This window comes from Mytilus trossulus, chromosome 7, assembly GCF_036588685.1.
Source record: "Mytilus trossulus isolate FHL-02 chromosome 7, PNRI_Mtr1.1.1.hap1, whole genome shotgun sequence".
NCBI lineage: Eukaryota > Metazoa > Mollusca > Bivalvia > Mytilida > Mytilidae > Mytilus > Mytilus trossulus.
The window spans coordinates 46,679,985-46,696,617 of record NC_086379.1 but is presented as its reverse complement, the minus strand read 5'-3'; the positions used below and the strand labels follow the sequence as shown (position 1 = coordinate 46,696,617).

At 32.2% G+C, this 16,633-nt stretch overlaps 1 protein-coding gene across 1 annotated transcript; it reads left to right on the top strand.

Moving 5' to 3' along the window:
- Positions 1-12,230: 12,230 nt before the first annotated feature.
- On the top strand, positions 12,231-14,744 carry LOC134725174 (zinc finger protein 239-like). The gene is made up of 2 exons (XM_063588787.1): positions 12,231-12,335; positions 13,367-14,744. The coding sequence occupies exon 2, from the start codon at positions 13,485-13,487 to the stop codon at positions 14,289-14,291; it is 807 nt and encodes a 268-aa protein (XP_063444857.1). The 5' UTR covers positions 12,231-12,335; positions 13,367-13,484; the 3' UTR covers positions 14,292-14,744.
- The last annotated feature ends 1,889 nt before the right edge of the window (positions 14,745-16,633 follow it).

Here is a 16,633-nt window from a genome sequence, read left to right as displayed (position 1 = left end):
TAAAACACTGGTGTTGATCATTAGTATATAATACACAAAAAAACGAATGTCGAGTTGATGTAAAGCAATTGCAAGTCTATGTGATCATTTTGTAATATAATTATAATAAAATAATAATGTATGTATAGGAGTCTTCCAAATAAGATATTTTGCTATCAGAATTCAGAATGATGTTGAAATGCGTAGATGTTAGGTGTCACTTTTTTTACAAAGGAACTCTGAATGATATTGAAATACGTGGTAAGAAGGTGTAATTTTTATACAAAGGACATGTTTATTTCACTGAGTTTTTTTGTAACTAATTGCAACATAGATGATAACATAACCTACAAGAGACCAAACGACACAGAAATTAACAACTATCGGTCACCGTACGGCCTCCAACGATGAGCAAAGCCTATACCGCATAGTCCGCTATAAAAGGTCCGAAATGACAATGTAAAACAATTCAAACGAGAAAACTATTAACGGCCTTATTTAATAAAAAAAAAAAAAAAAATGAAAGAAAAAATTATGGCCATTTAAAAAATACATTTCAGTTTACACTTATAATACACACTAACGCATAAAATATAGAGGTAAACATGTAACGAATAAAGTGCACACACGTTTGTATAGTTTCAGTCGTGAAAAGTACATTACCATTTTCCTGATAATTTTCCGTTAATAGTAGCTTTTCTGCTATTGAAGTATAGAATGTGTATTGCATCTTAAAATCCCTGAAAACAGTTATTGTCTGATCAGGATATTTGTTACTCTGAGATTCAGCTTCATTTCCAAGAAAATGTGCACTTTGCATGAATAAGGAAAATATTCCGCACATTGCACATATACTAAGAATTAAAGATATCCACTTAAAACAAGGACTGTTTCTCACTTTACCCGAAATGGAGGATTTAATCCAAAATAATGTGTATATAATAAGAAACACGAATAAGAAAATCATTCCCCAAAGACTCAAGGGTAATATAAATTTGACAAATACATAACGATATAAAGGGAAATATTTCGTCATCAACACAGGCGAGTCGTATCGTGCTATACATCCAAAGCATCTCAGAGAATTGGATTGACTAAACGTTGAAGTAATCCGAAGATATGAAAATTTATGAATATTCATTAAACACATGAACAGGAAAGTCAGACCACATATCACTAGTGTTTTACGATTAGTTAATTGAAAATAGTGTCGTTTTTGGTAGATTGACATTATGGAAATACAAGCACAAAGCTGTAACGAAGCCAGACTCAACATTTCCCGTATTTCCAATATGAAAAAAAACACTAAGCAATGTCGTTGTATCTTCCATGATGATAAATACACTTCAGCATAATACCCGTCCGTAGAATCCTTGAATGTGAAAAACATAGGAATTGCATTCAAAGTCACTGCTCCAAGTCCATTAACTAAACATAATACTTGAACCAAACCTTTCCATGGCGAATTCGGAACTCGGAATAATAAAACCGTATTGAGTATAAATCCTGATAGTGACAAAATTCCGTTTGCAACTGATATTAGATAGATGTAATTGGAATAGTTTTTAAACATAAAAAAATCTCCACTCAAATTACTTGGATTTGCCATCCTATTAACAAATTACAAGAATGTCATCCATTAATCGTGCATGTACAACACATACATCATGGAGCATTGGCAAGACGTGTTACGGGTGAATGCATACAAATAAAAACATAGAAATCGACTTAATCACATAATAGTGTAGTTTTTCAACGATATGTGTATACATTTAAATATCGATTGGATGTTTAAACTTCGACTTTTGCGAACATATGAAATTTAAAACTGTTATATTATTCTTTTAACAAATACAAATATGAAATACAACGACTGAATGCACTGTTGCTCAAATACTACACGGGGTATAACATCCGTAAACATGGCCAAGTTTATACCGGCTGTTGTGCGTTCTGAAGCGTTACAGAACGGTACAATACCTTCTACGGGTATGCATAATTTAACATACACAGTTAATATGTTCGCATATATACAATGACGGATCCAGAACTTTTCATAAGGGGTGTGTGTGAGGGGCTGACTAACTTAAAAAGGGGGAAACGCTCCAGTCATTCTTCAGTGATTCCCTATATATTTAACCAAATTTTCCCCACAAAAGTGGGGGGGGGGGGGGGGGGGGGAGGGGCCCAGGTTCCCTCCTTGATCCGCCTATGATATATTATGTTACGGACCATAAACTCATTATAGATACAAGGACTAAATTTTCTATATACGTCAGAAGCGCGTTTCGTCTACAAAAGACTCATCAGTGACGCTCGAATCCCAAAAAGTTAAAAAAAAAAAAAAAAAAAAAAAAAGCCAAATAAAGTACGAAGTTGAAGAGCATTGAGGACCAAAATTCCTAAAAGTTTGGCCAAATACAACTAAGGTAATCTATGCCTGAGGTAGAAAAACCTTAGTATTTCAAAAAAATCAAAATTATGTGAACAGTGAATTTATAAATATAACCATATCAATATGAGTATTTGTACCATACGCGTACATACTCATATGATCCAACCATAAGCGTTATGGTCAAGGTAATTAACCCGATAAATGTTAAAAAGTTGTAAAAAATTAAAATTTGACTTATTCAATCATATAGAAGCCATAATTTGTTACATGGTTATTTTAATAAAGTGAATGCTACTTTAAGTACAAATAATAGTGAAATAATGTCTAAATGGCCAATATTATTTTTTCCATACGAATCGCAATCTGTCGACTTTGGAAAATTACTTCAAGAAAAATCTAAATGAACTGTCAAACAAACTACAAATTGCTGGACTCCCATGCACTTTGGTCATTAAACTCTCTTAATTTTTTTCTTTAAAATTTCATTTAAAATTAATTAAAATTTCTTTAAAAAAATATCAAAATAATTTAAGTTAATTTGTTCATGTGTTCTTGATACTACATTTGCTTTTTTTAAACCGACAGGAAGCATACATCAGTTTAAAAAAACCAAGCAGAAATAACAATAAAACAGAAAAAATACCTATGCCGCAACTGCATGTGGTGTCGGCTCAATATCGACAGTATAAAGGCGATTTGAATCGACTCTTAGACTAGAAAAATAAAAGATTTATAAAAGATAACTCAATAGATATATTTTAAAGATAAAAGACCTAAATGATAATTGCAGTTCATATAATGAGAAGTGTGCATGTTCCTGCAAAGGAAGAAATTACCATTTGAAAAATACCTATATGGTCTAAATACTCATATGGTTCAACTCGTTAACAACCAAACAAGTGTAATACTCACATGGCCCGACCATACGCGTTGGTCGCACCTATGGGTATACGCGTATGTTCCAAATACTCGTATGCATATGGTCCTGAACATGCCATCTCTATGACATTGTAATTTGGTTTGTTGAGAAATAAAGATATATATATATAACATATATCGATTCAATTATTTTTACTTGGGTCATTCACCAATCTAGCAAAGAGTTGCAATGTACTGTATGATAGACTACTACGAGTTTACAGTTTATGCCCCCCTGACATACAACGCAATGTATTACAGATTGACGAAAAAAAATATCGTCACAGTTTCTCTTTTTTGCAGATATGCTATGATCAGAAAAACGAAATCAAGTTCTAGTATTGTTTTGGACCAAACAGTGTTTATACTGAATACTCGAACAACAGCAACTTACAATATGGCTAAATATAAAAAAAAAATCAAACATTCAGTGTACACGAGACGGCGACCATGCGACATCCCTTAAAGACCCTTAGCAAGTTTTTCATTCAGATTTCGAAAATGTTAGTCCACTGAAATTTTCAGTTATCTGGTAAAATTAGCAAAGAGAGAGTCAAATAATTGTAACACGCAATCAAAAATCCTATTTTTGGCACAGACCATTACAGAGTTTTTAGCGGGATATATAGATTTTATAATGTTGTACCTAGATTTGTATTTCCGGCATTGCAAAGGTCAATGGAAGTCGATAAAATGGTCATTGATCAAAACCTGAGGCCAAATGATACACGCTCTCGGAGATTTTGGGAAACAGTTTTCTATTGTCATATTATCCAATTGCAACACTGAACATTAATTTTACCAGTCATGGTATGCACTGAACATTGCATAATCATATTATGCACAGAACATTGCATAATCATAGTATGCACTGAACATTGTATAATCATAGTATGCACTGAACATTGCATAATCATAGTATGCACTGAACATTGAATAATCATGGTATGCACTGAACATTGCATAATCATAGTATGCACTGAACATTGCATAATCATAGGATGCACTGAACATTGTATAATCATAGTGTGCACTGAAAATTGGATAATCAAAGGATGCACTGAAATTGTATAATCATAGGATGCACTGAATATTGTATAATCATAGGATGCACTGAACATTGTATAATCATAGTATGCACTGAACATTGCATAATCATAGTATGCACTGAACATTGCATAATCATAGTATGCACTGAATATTGTACTATCATAGGATGCACTGAACATTGTATAATCATAGGATGCACTGAACATTGGATAATCATAGGATGCACTGAACATTGTATAATCATATAGGATGCACTAAACATTGTATAATCATATAGGATGCACTGAACATTGTATAATCATAGTATGCACTGAACATTGTATAATCATAGTATGCACTGATAATTGTATACTCATAGTATGCACTGAACATTGCATAATCATAGTATGCACTGAACATTGGATAATCATAGTTTGCATTCAATATTGCACTCATTTTTTTATCCATTAATATCCACCAATCAGGTGTCTTCATTTGCAGTTTTATGACAAAGAAACAAAGTGTAACTGATACACAAAACCTGTTATAAACAACATTTCATTTTGCTTTAATCATTGTTTCAAATATCAAAATCATACTATATATTTTGGCATATTAAATTGGATAATTCAGCTCAGATAATTGGCACATTTCATGTGTTTTACTAAACATGTACAGTCTTGTCTCATTGTGTGTGACATGACTTCATTAACATGACAATTCTTATAAAATTGAACATAAATGATATAATTAGTTCAAACGATTTCTTTGAACATGTCTGTATCTGTTTATTTTTCTCGTTATGACAAATTTTAAGACAGATAATAGTATGCACTGAACATTGGTCTTTGCGTCGGAACTAAACACATTTATTCTAAAAACAGTTGTTGGCATGACACGGGTTATGTTCTTCTCATATATGTTATGATGGTATGATACTAAACCCCTAACGGGAAGGATTGTGCCTGATGTTCATATGATGAGATCATAATCTTTCAGTCAGTTTAATTGAAGTCTGGAGTTGGCATGTCAGTTAACTGCTAGTAGTCTGTTGTTATTTATGTATTATTGTCATTTTGTTTATTTTCTTTGGTTACATCTTCTGACATCAGACTCGGACTTCTCTTGAACTGAATTTTAATGTGCTTATTGTTATGCGTTTACTTTTCTACATTGGTTAGAGGTATAGGGGGAGGGTTGAGATCTCACAAACATGTTTAACCCCGCCGAATTTTTGCGCTTGTCCCAAGTCAGGAGCCTCTGGCCTTTGTTAGTCTTGTATTATTTTAATTTTAGTTTCTTGTGTACAATTTGGAAATTAGTATAGCGTTCATTATCACTGAACTAGTATATATTTGTTTAGGGGCCAGCTGAAGGACGCCTCCGGGTGCGGGAATTTCTCGCTACATTGAAGACCTGTTGGTGACCTTCTGCTGTTGTTTTTTTATTTGGTCGGGTTGTTGTCTCTTTGACACATTCCCCATTTCCATTCTCAATTTTAATAATAAGCTATTTAGAAACAAACGAACACACACGTACACAAACATAACTAACAGGGCACACCGTCATTTTTCAGCATCACAACCAATATTTCTGAGTTATTTCATCTCAGAAAAAATAGCAAGTCCACAAGTATTAAAAGTTTTGATTTTAAACCAACTTACTTATAAACAAATTATGATATACATGTACAGTTTGATCAAGTTAACAAAATTTTGTCACTTGAAAACCAAATTAAATTCTTGATTTTTAACTTAATATAATATTTAATCAATATATTAACCTATAAAATACAAAAGTAGACATATAACTAGTAAAAATCATAACATTTTGTGTTACTTCAGTTATAAAAAACAAAGACACAAATTTCCCATAATCCTCCAGGAATGGCTTCCCTGATATTGAAGTAGAGAACGAGTATTGAACATTAGTTCTGTAATCCACAAAAACAGAAAGTGTCCGATCGGGATAAATGTCACTCGGAAATGTTTGGTTATTTCCTAGAACACGTAGTCCTTGCATGAGAAGTGAAGGCAGTTCGCATATTGAACACATTATCAAAACTAATAATATAAACTTCTGTGAGTAGTTACAATTTTCTTTTCTTCCACTGAAAGCCACAGCTTCCTTCCAAGACAGTTTGTTTGAAATCATAATTACTGATAAAACTATCAGGACCCAAAGACTCATGGGTAATAATAGATCCATAAGAACATGGTAATGCGATATAACATATTTAGTCATCACAATCGGAGAATCATATCGCGATTGACACAGAATACATTTCACAGAATTAAAATCGAAGTAAGATGTTTTCATACGAAGAGATGAGAATTTATGGCACTTAATAAAACACATCAATAGAAAAGAAAATCCAGCTAATAAACCAAACTTTATGCCGGTTATATGAAATCGGTACCGCACATGGTAAATAGAAAATAAAACATTGATGCCTAGTATCGACGCCAATAGAAGTGAAATTAAATGAAAGATACCTTGTACTTCAGAAATATATATAAATGTTTTGCAAGGATTATGTAAAATTCTGGAAAATAGATAGAATTCTGTAAAATAGCCATCTGTTGATTCCTTGAAGTTAGAAAATGTCAGTAGTCCATTTGCACAAGCTGCACCTAGTCCATTTACAACACATAATATTTGAATCAAAACTTTCCACTGAAAATGCTGCACTCGGAACAGTAATACGCATAAAATTACATTTAGTATAAGTCCTGCATTAGATAAAATCGTATTTCCGAATGAAATATAGTACAGGGATTCCGAAAAACGGTTAAACATAAAAAGTGCGTCTTCGATGTAACTCAAATCGCCCCTCATAGTATCACCAACAATGTTCCTTGTCAACAATATCATTGTGTTTTTTTTGTTACCCGATAAATTTGAATAAAGATTATTATTCAACCCGGAATCCTTTTACAGATGAATCTATCTAATTCTGTAGGTCGATTTGCATGACCGACTATTAAAATCATAACTTACATGAACTTTAAATATTTGGATAAAGTTGATTTAAAGTTGAGACATGTAATATATTTGTTTACATTTTTGATAATAAGCTATATTACTTAATACAAATAAAAGAATGTGTTGTTGAAATTCAATGAGACCTAATTAGGCTTTCTTGCGTGCATAATCTTCAAAACTATCGGTCAATGTTTTTTATAGTCTCATAACTTAATTTATATGTCATTGTATTATACTATTGTTCTCTGCTGTCTATTCATGTTTTATATCATGTAATATATGTTGTTAATTTTGCCATAGCATGTCTATGCTTTGCAATAAAGATTCATTCATTCATTCAATATTATCTAAATTAACATAAATTATGAAATGTGTTATGAATTATGAACTTTTAGCCCACCATCAAACCATTTTTAACCAACAAAGGTAGTTATTTTGAGAACAATATTATTTTATGTGACAATGATAACATTATAAATGATCAGTCAAAGGTTGCTAATATGTTTAATGATTTTTTTGTTAATGTAGCAAAAGATATTGTATCAGACTGTAGTGTTAATCAGAACCCTCCTAGTATAAAAGCTATATATAATAATTGTAGAACTGAAGGTAATTTTATTTTTAAATGTATAGAAGAGAAGTTTGTAGAAAAACAAATAAACAAACTTGGTATAAATAAGGCGACAGGTAAAGACGGGTTATCCGTTAAAATACTGAAATTGGCAAAACCAGCAGTTGTGACACCAATAACAAAATTAATAAACAAATCTATTGAGCACTCTGTATTTCCAGACAAACTTAAAGAGGCTCAAGTGGTGCCACTTCACAAGAAGAATAGTCAACTGGAAGTTGGCAACTATAGGCCAGTCAGTATTTTACCTGTTGTATCAAAGTTTTTCGAGAGAGCCATCTTCAAGCAGCTAGTTGATTTTTTTCAAAATACATTTCACCCATATTTATCTGCCTTTAGAGCAGGATACGGCTGCCAGACAGCACTTTTAAAAATCATTGAGGATTGGAAGAAGGCTATTGATGATAATCAATATATTGCTGCTGTGTTGATGGACCTCTCGAAAGCCTTCGATTGCCTTCCTCATAATTTATTAATTTTAAAACTAAAGGCATATGGGTTATCTGAAACAGCTTTAAGCTTGATAGACAGCTATTTAAGTAAAAGAAAACAATGTGTAAAAGTTGGTATAGATACAAGTACCTGGAAAGATATATATAAAGGTGTGCCGCAAGGCTCTATATTAGGACCTGTACTTTTTAATATTTTCTTGAATGACATTTTTCATTTTGTTTCAAGCAGTTTATTGTATAATTATGCAGATGATAATACTTTATCATATTCACACTCTGATATAGACACTGTGGTAAATATTTTAGAAAAAGAAAGCTTAGAGCTAATAAATTGGTTCAGTCTCAATCATATGAAGGCTAACGCTGACAAATTTCAGGCAATAGCCATAGGCAAGAAAACTGAAAATAAAAACATCTAATTTAATTAGGATGGTAATATTATACATTGTGAAAAAGAAGTTAAATTATTGGGTGTAACAATTGATTATCAACTTAAGTTTGATGCCCATATTTCCAACATTTGTAAAAAGGCATCAAGACAATTACATGTACTTAAACGTATTGGTAAACATTTAACAAAATTAGGTAGACTTACCATATATTATTCATTTATAATGTTAAATTTTAATTATTGTCCTGTAATATGGCACTTCTGTGGTGATTGTAACACCAGAAAAATAGAGCAAATACAGGAGCGTGCCCTAAGATTTATATATGAAGACTATTGTAGTACCTATGAACAACTATTAATTAAATCAAAATTACCAAGCTTAGAAATTAGAAGAATTAGAATGATAGCAATAGAGGTATATAAAATTATTAATAAACATTGTCCATTATATCTACATGAACTTATTGAAATTAAAAAAATATAATTACTCTTTTAGAAATAACAACATAGCAGATGTTCCCAGGGTAAGGACAACTACCCATGGGCTACACTCATTTAGATATGCAGGAGCCAAACTCTGGAACGAACTGCCAAATAAAATGCGGGAAGAAATGCCATTGGGTCAGTTTAAGAGTTTGGTTGGTAATTGGGAGGGCAGTTCGTGTCAGTGTTCCTCCTGCAGACCTTGATGAGCTGTAGATCAGTTTTATTTATTTATCTTGTATACTCTGGCTTTTAAATTATTTGGCATAATTTATTTTTTATTTGTGTTCTTAATGCTTGAATTACTTTTAGTGCTTTATAATAGCTATGCATGAATGTTAGTTGATCTGCATTTTATGTTTGCTTATATGCTTTAATTGTGCTTATTAATTGCTGTGCTTGATAACATTATTTATTTCGCTTGGTGTGCTTCATGTTTTATGTGTTTTATGTATTGTGCTTGTCTTATATGTATGTCGGAAAAAAGCTCTACAGAGCTTATGTTGTATTGTTATATGTATAACCGACTTTAAATAAATCTTTTATGCTTTTTATGCTTTATGTGAGTTGACTGCAATGAAGAGAACAGAAATTTATAACAATCAAGGTGGCAATTCCTGTAAATTTTAGGCATTCGTTTTTTTTTTACTTGCACCGAATTAAGACCGTTGTTGTTGGTCTGTTCATTTAAGTTGAGTGTTCAGATGTTTCTTCCATGGTCTGTTATATACTGTACGTCCGGTTAGTTTAGAAGGCAGTTATTCATTATACATGTATATCTTTATATATCTTTATTATGATCAAAGTCTATAAACTATAGGTATACATTCAAATTACATCAACATCAATAAAACATTCAATACATACATATTAAACTAAAACTATGTGACAGAATAGCAGGTGTTGTAGTTATACACAAACATTATTTTGATATTTCTAAGTTTAAAAGATCTAAATTTACCTAAATTTACCTAAATTACACAGCTATTTTACATTGTTTTTACTCATTAGTTTAATAAATTTGTACATCGATGTTTTTTCCAATGATATGGTTTAATATAAATGGTTCTAAAGTCTTGAAAAAGTGGACATTTAAGGATAAAATGAAACTTATCCTCCATATTATTTTATACAAAAAGTACATGTTCTACTATTAAAGTTTGTGTTATACCATAAAATCTTCCGTTTTCTCTAGCTAAGTTGTGGCTACTTTAATCTTATTTTTGTTATACATGTTTTTTAAACATTGGGAATTGGTTTGATAAATCAAATTGCAGACAAACATTATCTAATATGTATTTGTAATTAGAACATCTTGGAGAGGTATGGATCTGATCATCAAGTTCTTGTTTTTAGACAATCATACAAGCGTTGCTTTGTTACAGAAAAATAAACACCAGGCAGTCTGTACTATAAAAAAAAAAGCTGACGGCGACTATAGTACATCATTAACCCAGTAATCAGCACTTCTGGGCTTACATTAGTCATCATTGAAATAGTCTTATTTAGTGCTTTTTACAAAACTGTTCATCGAAATATTTAGGCCGTTTCTATCACGTGTAGGAATACATTACATTGGTTCATTGTACCTATAAAGTTCAATTTGTTAACACGTTTCGAAAATGTTGGCCCTTAATGTTAGATGTATCAAACTTCGTAAATTATTTTGCCTTTCTAACAATTTTGACTCGAACGTCACTGATGAGTCGTTTAAAGAAAAAAAAAAACCCGTGCGTATGGTATAAAAACAAGTTTTCAGCTTTAAACTCTCATATAATAGCTTAGATTAACACAACAAACGTATATACATATATATCAAATATACAGTTCACAATAAAAACAGCATCAAAATTCATTACAACAAACAAGCTATTAGAAGTCCCCTGCCCTTAGTTCTAATGACTTTTTCAAGAAGGATCCTAACCTATTTGTTTGTATAGGCGTTGATAGAATAAATAATGATTTTTTTGTTCTTCAGTTAAATTATTGAAGTTATTATTTTCAGTACATATGTGTTGAAAAAAGGCATTTCTTAGAGTTTTATTATAATCACAACAGAGTATTCAAGATTGTGGTTTCTCATACATATGGGAGTCACAAAATTTTGTTAATAAAGAATGGTTAAAAACTGTTATAAAGCAGAGATTGCAAGATCAATATATTCAGAACTGGAATTCCCTCATTCAAAATTCGCCAAAAGGTATAAACTACAAAATTTTAAAGAAAAACTTGGAATTCGAAGAATATTTTAATATTTTGGACTTCAAAGACGCTATTGTTTTTTGTCGATTTCGAACGACTAATACTAATTTGCCGATTGAAACAGGAAGATGGCAAAACGTAATCAGAGAAAACCGCTTTTGCAGTCTATGTAACAATCGACAAATAGGTGACGAATATCATTTTATATTTGAATGCAACTTTTTCCATAAAAAACGAAAAGAGTTTTTAACTGCATATTTTACAAAACGGCAAAACACAGTTAAATTCTCTGAACTTATGTCAAGTACACGAAAACCAGTTCTGAAGAAGCTTTGTTCTTTTATAAAAAATATAAATACTTGTGTTTGTACTCCTGGCTTGTAACTTTTGTAACCTCTCTCGCTTGTTTTGTACATATTGTAAATATTTATTGTTGTATTTGTTATCTCTGTACCGATGTAATGCATTGGCTTTATGAGAATAAAGATATATAGATGATATATAGATATATAGTAAAAAATGTTTCTCATCCTCTACTCTAGCATTTTATATGTTATGACCAAGTCCCAAGTCGGTCCTCTCTTGGGATTTTAAAATATCTCTCCTTTTCAAGTGTCACCACAGCTTATTTTTTTTTTATCATTATTAAATTCCACTTTGCAGGCTTAATCTGTATTGATTTATTAAGAAAAATGGCAATTGTATGAGTGCATGCAAAATGTCTTGTCTTGCATGCCATACAACTTTATTGTAAACAAAGGATAATCTCCCTTTGTTAACTTGATCGGAGTATTTATTTATCCGCTCTGCAAGGCTATCACCATTAAAAACATACTGTTGGGGTCACTAATCTCATTGATAAGTATATAAGTGAGTAATATTTTAATGATTTCTTTTCAAAGAGCATCGCACTTAGAAACTGTGTATTATATCAAATAAGAATATTAGTGATAACGTTAAAACATATGGAAAGCAAAAATAAAAGAAACAATGCACTAAAAACACAATAAACGTATTCAATATTTTATTAGTCTATAAACCACATGTATACCATAATCAGTATCATATCTATAAAATCGAAATTAAAACAACAAAATTATGTTAAAGAAGAAGTGTCATTCCATAGAGAATTGTGAGAGACTATTTAATTTAAAAAAAAATAATTAGGTATGCTTTACCGGTCATATAACACAATGTATTATACATGTGCATGTATGTCTCTGGCTTTATAACACAATTTTAAAATCTACACAACTTATCTATTATTTATACATTTCATTATATGTATACAAACATTTTGTAACAACCCAATATAAAGAAACATTAGCAAAATGACTAGAATTTAAAACGGAATAATTTTTCATGTACTTAGTATTATATGACATAGTTAATATAATGATAGGGTTTGTAGTTATATGTGGAACATGTCTGTTGTCATCTGTGCAATTCCCCCCTGTCGGTCAACCATCTCTTGTATGATTGATGATTATTATCCTTTTTGGATTTTTTTTTTATTGTGTAAAAAATTATTATTCATAAATAAATAAACATGGAGGAATGGTTATTTGACTCCTTGTTACAGTTATTGCCCTAAGACGAGTTATACCATTTTTCTGCGTTTATTTTTATTATTTGTTTTGTAGAAAAACTTAAAGATGGATGATATTAATTGTTAAAGCAAAGGTGTTCAGAAAAATACGATCTTAAAATTAGTCAACAATCATGTAAGAACCGTCAATTGACCTCTAAGTCCGCTTATAGGAGTTATTGCCAATGACAAAGATAAAGATTTTGAAAGCAAAGATGTGCAGCAGTCAGACCTACAAATATCTCCTAACTCCTGTTAGGAGTTATTGCCCCTGCATCACCTTTTATATAGTTTTTATGATTTTTTTTTGTAGGATAGCAGATAAAGAGCAACGACTGTTTAATTTGGATAAACAGGCAGTTCCGACTTTTTGACTATTTCAGTGTTTAGTTTAGTTTGGTTTATTTTATTAATTTTAAGAACAATTTAATATGGATGAGAAGTCCTATGAATGTGATGTATGTGGGTTAGGGTTCAAACAAAGTGGAAATTTATATGCACACAAAAGAACACATACTGGTGAAAAACCATACACGTGTGATGTGTGTGATAAAGGGTTTAGTCAGCGGAGTAATCTACAGAGACACACAAAAACACATAGTGACGACAAGCCTTATACGTGTGATGAATGTGGTAAACAATTCATCCAAAGTGTCCATTTAGAAGTCCACATCAGGTTACATTCTGGTGAAAAACCTTATCAGTGTGAAGTTTGCAGCAAAGGATTTTGTCGAAATGGCGACTTGACGATACACATGAGAACACACGGTACAGAAAAAGCACGGACAATCATATGTGAAATTTGCGGGAAAGAATGCAGTCGAAAAGACGTCCTACAGAAACATATGAGAACACATACCGGTGAAAAACCATTCATGTGTGTACGATGCGGTAAAGAATTCAATCAGCGTGGAAACTTAAAAGCTCACATGAGTCAACATACCGGTGAGAAACCGTATGCGTGTGCAATATGCGGTAAAAGCTTTTATCTTAACTGCATCTTGACAAAACATATGAAAAAACACAGCGACGAAAAACCTTACGAGTGTGACGTTTGTGGTAAAGGCTTTAAGGAGAACTGGAATCTACAGAAACATGTTAAAATACATACTGATGAACCGGTAGATAAACATGTAGAAATATATGCCGAGGAACCAATAGAAAAACTTGTTAAAATACATACCAATGAACTGGTAGAAAAACACATCAGCGAAATGCACATGATTGATCCTCAGTAGAGTTCAATGTTATAGAGTTTTGATATATTTACCGGGCGTGGACTATTATACTTCCTTATTCCAGAAATCACGTTAAAAACACTCACTCAGGAATAATTTAAGATGACTGCACCATGTGCACCCATGGAATATTGTTTAAATCATGTCAAATAACCTCATTGAATCTATATTAGTAAATTTATGTTTGGAATAATCTAACACGACTGCACACAGGGAAAGATCGTTCAAATCGCGTTAAATTCCCTCATGAAATCCACACTTGTGAGTGTATGTTTGGAATAGTTTAAGATGACTGCACCATGGGAAAGATTGTTTAAATCATGTTAAATAACCTCATTGAATCACTTGTAAACTTATGCTTGGAATAAACTAACATGACTGCACAGGGAAAGATTGTTTATATCATATTAAACACCTAAGTTACCACATGGAACACACAATGGTTAACTTATGTTTGAAATAATCTAACATGTCAGTTTAAATTATGTTAAATAAACTCCTGGAATCAACACTTGTAAAAAGTAAAATCACAAAATACTGAACTCAGAGGAAAATTCAAAACGAAAGTCACTAATCAAATCGCAAAATCAAAAGCTCAAACACATCAAACAAATGGATAACAACTGTCATATTCCTGACTTGGTACAGGTACATTCTTATGTAGATATTGGTGGATTCAACCTGGCTTTATAGCTAGCTAAACCTCTCACTCGTATGACAGTCGCATTAATTTCTTTTATATTGACAACGATGCGTGAACAAAACAGACGGACATAATATGTAAAAATGTCAAAAATACAGCAGCCAATTCGTATACTATTTGGCCTCCATAACTTAACGTTTTGGTTTTAGCGTCACTTACAGTCCAGTCAATCTAGCATAAATTTTACCCTAACCCGAAAGTAATTGCAACAGAAGATTTTTAAGTTTTAATCTTTAGCATTTTACCCCAAATAGACCCAGAAAAAGTCCCATAAAATCTAATGAATTCATGTCCATGCTGATTTATATTATTGTCTATTGCAATCCTTTTCGGGATATTATCTATTTGGTTTAAGGTTTCTGATAAGGAACCGATCCTAGCGTTAAAATCACCGACTAGTAGAATATTTTCACAAACAGAGTGCATATAGATTTGAGTTAAAAGATGCGCTAAGAAACTCTGAGCATCGCGCTTTCGTGGCAAGTAGCATGAATACAATATGAATTCCAAGTCTTTTGACGTGTTCTCGAATTTGATACCAAGAATTCCCTCGAAAGTTTTGTCGATTACAGATACGTTAAAGTATTTCAACAGCCAATTACTAAGCAATATACCAACCCCACCTGACGCTTTTGGCGCATTACGATGGATATTTGTTCTGTTAAAACCAAACCATGTATAACCTGTTACATTTATTTCATCTTGACCTGCTAAACGGTCTCGCTAATTGCTATAATGTCACGTTCAATGCTTTTTAAAATGTTTGACCTTAACTGACAATTTTCTCTAGTCCATCCAGCAACATTCAAATGACCAATTTTAATAGACTCAATAGATCGGGCGCCATCCTATTCACCATCACCTCGTTGCGTTTGATTATCACGTTTCTTGATCCGTCCAGAGGCGTCAACTCTATAATCGCACCCATCCGGGAGGTTTCTCAATACTGCCCTCGCGTTCATTTCGATGAGACGCTCTTCTCGGGATTTACTACTTTTGATAAACACATTCTTATACATCTCGGTTTGTCTCAGTTTCATTTTATTTCGAAGAACATTCATTTTTTCATCAGTGTTTTGGAAACTTATTTTCACGATACCAGGTTTATCATTGAACCTTGAAGGCAAGCGAGTCGTAGCACTAATCTTAACACTATTGGCCACGGAATCACCTAAAGCCAAAATCAAAATCTTCACCGTCGGAAAACGGGATGCCACTTACAGTTACTGTAAAGTCAGTGTTATCAAGCGGTTTGTATTTCCGACCCGGTCGATTTTCATGTATTGCAGTACCATTATCGTTTAGTATAGGATTTTGTTGTTCTACATCGTCTAAAAGCCTTTGTATTGACTGAACAGTAGTCAGTAGTTGGTCAGTACGTGTAGTCTCATGGCCTATGTCAATCGATAATTCATTTCGTAACGCTCTCACCTTACTATCAACACTAGCCATTAAATCATTTCTTAGTTTATCTAGTTTAGATTCAAACATCCTTGCCATATTGTCTTGACTAGTTTTCAGGTCTTTTACCGCCCCTATCAGAATGTCTAGTTTATCACAAACGTCTAGGTAAGGGTTAAGGTTGGTGTTTGCTGAAGACATGTTTTGTTGGTTATTGTCAGTTTCTTGTATATAGTCT